Below are 8,282 nucleotides of genomic sequence, written 5' to 3'. Positions count from 1 at the left end.
TCAAAATGACTTATGTAAAAAAAGGGTTTAAAATAAATGATATGTAAGGTAATTTAAGATAAATAATGAAAATAAGTTTAAAATGAATATTATGTAGTGAGAAATTTAAAATAAGTAACATACAAAACATTTTAAAAATAAATGGTATATAAAAATAGATAATACATATAAAAATTTGAAATTGATAATATATATGGAAAAAAAAATTAAAGTAAACAATAAAACAATTTAAAATGAATAATACATAAAACAAGTTTAAAATAAATAATGTATAAAGCATTTTAAAATTTATAATACACAAAGCAAATTAAAGAATGACATATATGAATAATTTTAAAATAAATAATATATAAATTAATTTAAAAATAATTAATAAGAAGTTTAAAATATATGATACGCAAAAGAATTAAAAATAGACAATATAATTATATTTTATAATAGTAACAGTTCAAGGGTAATATAAAGAGAGTCATTTGAAACATATAATATACAATAACTTAAAATATAAAATAATTTGAAATTTATATATAACAAAACAATTTTTAAAGAATTATAAAGATATAAAAAGCTTGAAATAAACTATATGTATACATATATATAATGGGTAAGGAATAAAGAAATAAATAATACATATAAAATAGATTAAAGTGGCATATATACATAAAGTTAGTTAAAATAAATAATAAGAATTTGAATAAATAGAACATTAAAATAAGTTAGAATAGATATAAATAAACAACATATAAAATATTTGAAATAACATATAAATGAAACAAAAAAAAGAGTTAATAAATGAATTAAATAGATTTAGGACATGGCTAAAAACAACTTAAAATTCGGGTATAAAAGTATAAATATTGGATAGTTAATTAGGGATCAAAACGAAAACCAAACAAGATCTGAGGGCCAAATTTAAAAAAACAAAAGAAGGTAGAAAATGGGGGTTAATTGAACGAGATTGCGAGAGAGGAGGACTAAACGCAAAATTTCCCTTTTAGGGAAAGTGCACAGACCCCACCCCCAAACGACGTCATTTCAAGGGTGAAATGAAACCCAAATTCTCTTTTTGATCTGCCGTTCTCTTTTGTTTTCCAAGAAAAAAACAAAACACCCTCTCCCCCTTTTGTCTTTCCAACGATCGGGCTCCCTCACCGCCCACCGTACCACCACCGTTTTTGGTGGCCGGTGACGCGCAACAATAGGTATTTCAACCCCGTTTTTGGGACCCTTTGAAGGCCGAGTTTTCAGCCAAACAATGCGGAAATGAAAGGGTCTCTCCCTCTCTAAACGACGCGACCCCGACGACGGAGGAGGGATCTCCGGCGACGAAGCCCCGAGCGATTCCGGTGAGGCCCTCTACTCCCTCCTTTTATTTATTTTCGTGCCCACTTTATTTAATAGATTTGCAAGTAAAGATAAAAAGAAACTAAAAGAGATTAGCAATGAAATGAAAACAAAAAGAATAAATCGGAAATCACCTTTTTTATCTGTTTTGCTCTTGATTTTTATTGCTAAATGTTCGTGTCCAAAAAAAAAGCTACAAATGGATGTTTCGACTTTTATAACCGAATTACATAGATTCGTTTTTTGTTTTTTTCTTCTTGTCTGCTATTTTTTCTTCTTCGTTTCTTGTGTTTCGCGTGCTAGTTTCGTCTTGCAGGTGTCAGACGTGTGGAAGGCCGATGGTTGGTGCCCCAAGCGGTGGTGGTGGCGTGCGTGATGGCCAAGGGCAGAGGGGGGAGTGGCAGCTGAACTTTGGTGGCTAGGGTTAGGGTGGCTGCTGAAAAAAAGTTTAAGATAGTGGGCTGACTTGGGCTTTAAGGTTTTAGGTTATTGGGTTTATTTTGGGCTAAAATCTGGGTATTGGGTTTTAATTAGGTTTTGTTTTAATTTTGGGCCATGTATTGGACTATTTTTTTGTTTATTTGGTTTGGGTTCTTTTAGGTCAAAATTGGCTATTACATTAACAATGGATGATGACCTGATTAACGAGGCTTATTAACTTCAATCACGACTTTCCCAAAGTTAGAGCTTGAGAAAAGGGACCCTAAACTCTCCACAAAGCTTTGGATTCCTTCATAGATTTTGATCTTGGAACTTATTTTGCCTTGCTTTAGATAACCCTCCATCTCCACAGTAAAATCTGCAAATCTGTCCAAATAGGAGCCCACCAAAAAGCCCTCCATTCTTGCCTCCTTCCCCACGATATTTAGCAGATTTCTGACCCCCTCCCTCTCTGTCCAAATCTGCATCATACATGGAATTTGGAATGCATGGAATTTGGAATCCAAGTAAGCTTGGGTCATACACTAGAACAATCAGCTATAAAGAAACATATATAGTAGAGACCTGGTTATACTGAGAAATCATTCCACAAACTGGAATCCTAGCGTGAGGGTTGACGTGATTCAGGACTGCCTCAAGCATTTTACCACCCACATTCTCCAGGTATATATCAATACCATTAGGGAAGTACCTGCAAATCATTCTTCAATTCATGCTTAATACTAATAGTATACAATATATGTTGTTAGAGTTGTGTAACCTAAATTCCTGTTAAAGAAATAAAATACATTGGTAAAATAGAAGATCTATGAGGGTGAAGGCCGAGTGTTGAAATACGGTAAAAAATACATAAGTGTTATCCGTATAAAAATACACTTATTCTATTTGATATTGATTAGAATAATATGTTTCAACCTTATTATATTATTTCTATTTGACATTGATTAGGGTAAGATTTTTCAAATTATAAATAGATGTAGTCGAAATTCCTTTTGTATCATTCAAATTTGATTTTTCCCGAAATTTTTTTACCTAAAAATATATATTTTTATTTTTATTATTTACGATTGTTCTATTGTTATTATCAACATTTAATTTTTACATTCGTAAATTAGAATTACTTACTTGCTCAAAGCCGCATCAAAATCAGTTTCTTTGTTGTAGTTGAATGCATCGTCGTACCCGAATTCCTCCTTTAAGAGTCTCACCTAATTAAAAAAAAAAAAACAACAACTATAACTATAACGTGAATATTAGATCAACTTTTGTCGTCACTCAATTATGGCTTTAATTAGAAATGGTAAATAAATGTTTTGATATTTATGATTCTTTATTTTCAACTTCCACCTGTTATTTTTTTAGATTTATCTCATATAAAATTTAAAAAATAACACATTCATGACTATATTAATTACTTTGAAAAAGAAAAAAACAATTTAATCATTTTTAATAATAATTTTTTAACTACATTTATATTTGATATAATGTTAAATTTAATCCTCGACGTTTACATTTTTTTATTAATTTAGCCCTTATTCTTCTTCTTTTTTTGAGTTAAATATGACCCTCAACCTTTCAAAAAAGAGCTAAATCGTTTTTTAAAGGAAATGCTAACTAAAATATTAAAATTTTGATGATGTTGTTATATAAACACGCATGGCAGTTCACATGCACTTTTATACTAATATGACATTATTTGTCTTATATTCTATGTTAACAAATAATTTTAAATTTAAAAAATTTATAAATTTTTATAAATTTTTTTTAAAAAAAAGGCATGAAGTACATGTGGATATTCATTCGAGCTACCTGTTTAAAAGTTTAACATTTTAGTCAATATTTTTGATAAAAAATAATTTAACTCTTTTTAAAATATTGATAGTCAAATTTGTCTTTTTTAAGAGATTGAGAGTCAAATTTAACTAAAAATAATTAAATTGACAAAAAACATAAACATTAAGGATTAAATTTATGATTATGCGTTAATATTTTCTTCAAAGGCTTAATATTTTATTGACTTGTGATATAAGTTAATAAAAAAAACTTATGGTTTTCTTTCTTCTCGCCTTTTCTTCCATTTCTCTCCAAACCACCGTTTCTGATATAAGTTCGTTATACAAATAAAATTTTACAAAAAATATATATAATTTGTCTTTTGTACATGTTAATGGTTAGATTTACTGGAAATTTTAAAATTTGAATTAGAATGACAAATTTTGTAAACATTGAGAGTTAAATTTGTTGAATTTTTTATATTTAAGATCAAATTGATAAAATGTATAAACATTAGAGGAATAAATTTATTATTAGACCAATAAAAAAGTTCATGTCAGTATTTTTGTCAAATTTCAAATGGTTATTAACATTCAATGAGAAAAAAATTTGATTTCGATTAGTTTAATGACCAAAATAAAAACAATTAAAAATTCAATAGTCAAAATAAAATGCGGACAATACTTTAGTGACCATTTCTATACTTTATCTAAAAATTTAATGGTATTAATAATTGAATTAAATTTTTAAATTTTAAAAATAAATAGACTAAATTTCTTAAATTAAAAAAAAACAAAATTTCAAATATAAACAAATTTTACATTCAAATATTTATGACAAAAATAATTAATGATTAAGCCAAAATCAGGCCTCAACTATTTCTATTTTTTATTTATTATCAGAACCTGTTTTTGTAATCACAGATAGGGATGAATATTCGATCAAGTCGAGTCGATTTGAACAAAAAAATTTCGAGTTAGTGAAGTTGACGAATCCTATTTTAGCAACCAAACTCAATTTAATTTTTTTTTCAAATCGAATCGTATCGAATCGAGTCAAGTTAACGAATCCTACTAGTTATACTCAATATTGTGTTTACATTGAGTGATTATTTAACTAGTAGATGAAATACAAGATTATTTAACTACATAAATAATATAATTATTTTACTTTTTAACTTAATAGATAAACATTTATCCAAATGATGTAGTTTTGCCTTTTCTAATTCAAATTTTCAGATAACTCGAATTGTATAATTTATATTCGAGTTAAACCGAAAAACTTAAATTTTTTATTTGAGTTAATTCGAATAACTTAATTAACTCAAATAACTCAAACTATTTAGTTTAAAATTTAAAAATTTTATTGAATTTTTGTAATAGAATGAGATTTTGGGATTTTTTTTTATAAAAATAACCCAAATAATTTAATTAATTGTCAAAATGACCCACATTTTTAATTAAGTACAAGAATGACCTGAAATCTACAGTAAAAGTTGGTGGAGTCAAATGATTTGGCGCCACCAACATGCCATGTCAGTAAGGAGCATAAAAAAATTAATTTTTTGATAGAGCTATATAGAATGGCGCCACCTGTATAAATACTAGGAAATTACTAAAATTTTTAAAAATATGGGAGAGTTAAAAAAAATTAACCATCTTCTGGTGGAGCCAATTAATATGGCGCCACCAGATTCTCTACCTAGCATGTCAGTTTCCTTTTTTTTATTTACTTTATTTTTTTTATGTTTTGTTTTTTATGTTTATTTATTTATTTCTTATTAACTTTAAAAAATTTAGAATATATTATTAATATATATAAAAATCATAATTTAAAATATTATAAAATAAATTAAATAATATATAAAATATTTTAAAACTAATAACAAATTTGAAAGTTTAAAATATTTAAATATTTTCTATTATTAAAAAATATATTTAATATTTAAAAATAATATTTAAAATTTTAAAAATTAATTTCAAAATATATATTTAAAAATTTAGAAAAATATATATATTAATAATATATTCTAAATTTTTTAAAGTTAATAATAATAAATAAAATAAATAAATAAACATAAAAAAGTCAAATAAATAAAAAAAGTAAAAAAAAAAAGAAAACTGACATGGCAGGTAGGGAATCTGGTGGTGACGCCATCTTAATTTGCTCCACAAAATGGTTAATTTTTTTTAAATCCTCATATTTTTAGAAATTTCAGTATTTCCCTAATATTTATACAAGTAACGCCATTTTACATGATTCCACTAAAAATTTAATTTTTTTATGTTCTCGACTGACGTGGCATGTTAGTGGTGTCAAATCATTTGGTTCTACTAACTTTTAGTGTAGATTTCAAGTCATTTTTGTATTTAATTTAAAAAGTGAATCATTTTGATAATTAATTAAATTATTCAGATTATTTTTATAAAAAAGCCGAGATTTTGCTTATCCTAACCACACATCTTTGCATTAAGCCGAAAATGTGTTGTTTCCATGAGGATTACGGAGTAGCTATCTCTGCACCGCACTCCAAATGGGGTGGGGCCTAAGCACCATTCACAGTTCGCCACTCACTCTCTCTCTTTTTTCAAACAGACTAACTCCACTCAGTCTCACCGATAACTCATCATCATTTTTTGACGTTGCATTTGAAATAATTACGCAATTTTCGACGGTAATCATGGATACTAAAAAAAAAAAAAGGAGGAGGAGGAGGTTGAAATGGAGGAGTAACACAGAAGAAAAAAAGAAGCAGCAGCAGAGTGAGTGAGTACCTTGGCATCAGATCCGGTGCTTCCAATGACTCTACAACCCTTGAGCTTAGCCAATTGCCCCGCAACCATTCCTACACCACCTGCCGCCGCTGATATGAAAGCGTTTGACCCCGGCTTTGCCTCTCCCAGCACTTCTATCCCCACCCACGCTGCAAACCCGGGAACCCCTACATCCATCCATCCATTCATCACCTTTATATTATATCTATAATTTTATAGTGAGAAATTCAAAGGATGGAGTAGTAATTATGAATTTACTAATCACCAAGACAACTGAGATATTCTGGCAAGCGAATTCCAGCCTCTGGGTCAATCTTTCTTATGAGGACACTAGATGGCACCACACAGTACTCAGCTACAGGAAAGAAAGCATTCAACACAATATCACCCTCACTGTACTTTTCATCCTTGGATCTCATCACTCTTCCAACTCCAAAAGCAGTTATCACCTGCATTCATATATATAGGATTTATTAACGTCTACAGCTAGCTCGTTACAGACGCTAAGCTACTGCTAGCCATTAATTACTGCTTAGCTTAAGGTATGAAATGATGAGATAAATTAATGGGAGGAACCTGGTTAAGGCTGAACTGCGGAAAATATAAGCCGTCTTCTTGGCCGCTCATTCTGGTACGAAGATAAGGATCAACAGAGATGAAGAGGAGTTGAACGGCTACATGGGCGTCGGGTATGGAATCGAGCGATAAGGACAGCGGCACACTGCGGAGCGTTAGATGATCAGTGGTTGGAACGCCTTCGGCAGCGTACCCTGCTAAATACCATTCTTTGCTTTCCACAACATTCACTGCCATCTTCCCTTTTCTTCGCCACACACCACAGATCATGCAATGCTAGTGCTACCTATTTATGATCTCTTTACTCATGTTCCAACTAACTTCGATTTGTTTATTATATATCAATGTTTCACGTTTGCTTTTATTTATTTATTTTTTAATTATAAGAGAGTAAAAAATTTAAAGACTAACTCAAACCTAACCCCTTGCCCTACTTGGGTAGGTATTCCTAACAATTAGTATCATGGAGTACATAAATGGCTAGGTTGCATTTGGATTTAGATTTTATAAAACTTGGATGATATTTTAGAGAATTTTAGATATGTTGAAATAATTTTGACATATTGTAAGTTATAAATATTTTTAAATTTGATTGTAATAATTAATTTGACTTTTATATAAAGATAATACAATACAAATTTGCTTATTAAAAAACGGAAATTCTATTTAAATAGTTTATTATAATATAAATTTTATCTAATATAACTAAATTGCTTATTATATTTAATATTTATGATTATATAATATGTATATGAATTTTATAAACATAATTAATATTATTAAATTATATGTATATGAATTTTGTACATCTTATTTTTTATTTGTATGTAATATTTATGGTTATATAACACTTATATAGTTTTTATATATCCGAACTATTATCTACAATATCTAAAAATAAAGCATGCGTTTAGAAAACTTTTTAAATTCAAATTTTTTTATTTATTATATTAATAGATTGATATTTGAATAATTTTATTTTTTTTATAAAATTTTAAATGTTAGAAAAATATATTATTAAATTTATAACTCAATATCCATATTTTACAATTCACCCAAACTCATAATCTAAAATATTTAATCTTAAACCCAAACTCGAATAATATACTCGTTATTGTTTAAATCCAAAATAAATTTATTATACTCCAAATTGCAAGCCCAAAATAAACTCGATATATACCCTTTCTTCATTGTTGGTACTTTTTTTTGTTATTCTTGTTTTATGGCTTAAATGAAACTTTGTGTAATGACCCAAAATTCACGAGCATCGGAAAAGTACAATATCGGGTCTCTGTTTTAATGAAATGGGTTCATAAATAATTATTAAAAATATTTATGAGAATAGTAGTGTGCCTAATTAGATTCTAATTAGGT

At 28.1% G+C, this 8,282-nt stretch overlaps 1 protein-coding gene and 1 long non-coding RNA gene across 4 annotated transcripts; one reads left to right on the top strand and one right to left on the bottom strand.

Moving 5' to 3' along the window:
- The first annotated feature begins 1,025 nt into the window (after positions 1–1,025).
- Positions 1,026–2,008, top strand: LOC107938252 (uncharacterized). 2 transcript variants are annotated; one of them, XR_001694849.2, is made up of 2 exons: positions 1,026–1,346; positions 1,661–2,008. It is a non-coding gene; the product is annotated as an uncharacterized lncRNA (long non-coding RNA). The 2 variants fall into 2 exon arrangements; XR_005906386.1 differs by having other exon boundaries at positions 1,648–2,008.
- LOC107938251 (2-alkenal reductase (NADP(+)-dependent)) lies at positions 1,464–7,382 on the bottom strand. Of its 2 annotated transcripts, none has more exons than XM_016871348.2 (6): positions 6,909–7,382; positions 6,598–6,781; positions 6,333–6,499; positions 2,911–2,993; positions 2,350–2,476; positions 1,464–2,246 (listed from the first exon to the last, which is right to left on the bottom strand). In XM_016871348.2, exons 1-6 carry the CDS (start codon positions 7,176–7,178, stop codon positions 1,986–1,988), a joined length of 1,092 nt encoding a protein of 363 aa, XP_016726837.2. In that variant the 5' UTR covers positions 7,179–7,382; the 3' UTR covers positions 1,464–1,985. The 2 variants fall into 2 exon arrangements, with proteins under 2 accessions (XP_016726837.2, XP_016726836.2); XM_016871347.2 differs by having other exon boundaries at positions 2,350–2,488; positions 6,909–7,300.
- Between the last annotated feature and the right edge of the window lie 900 nt (positions 7,383–8,282).

The sequence above is a fragment of the Gossypium hirsutum genome, chromosome A12, assembly GCF_007990345.1.
Source record: "Gossypium hirsutum isolate 1008001.06 chromosome A12, Gossypium_hirsutum_v2.1, whole genome shotgun sequence".
Taxonomy (NCBI): Eukaryota; Viridiplantae; Streptophyta; class Magnoliopsida; order Malvales; family Malvaceae; genus Gossypium; species Gossypium hirsutum.
The sequence above is the reverse complement of the archived record's forward strand: the minus strand, read 5'-3'. Positions and strand labels throughout refer to the sequence as shown.

Bases quoted from the DNA above. Each gene is read 5' to 3' on its own strand.
- LOC107938251 (XM_016871347.2), bottom strand. From the start codon at position 7,178: ATGATCTGTGGTGTGTGGCGAAGAAAAGGGAAGATGGCAGTGAATGTT. The intron at 2,994-6,332 runs GTACTCACTCAC...TTTTTTAATTAG, and splicing joins GCACCGGATCTGATGCCAAG to GTGAGACTCTTAAAGGAGGA. The intron at 2,489-2,910 runs GTAAGTAATTCT...CATGAATTGAAG, and splicing joins TTTGATGCGGCTTTGAGCAA to AATGATTTGCAGGTACTTCC.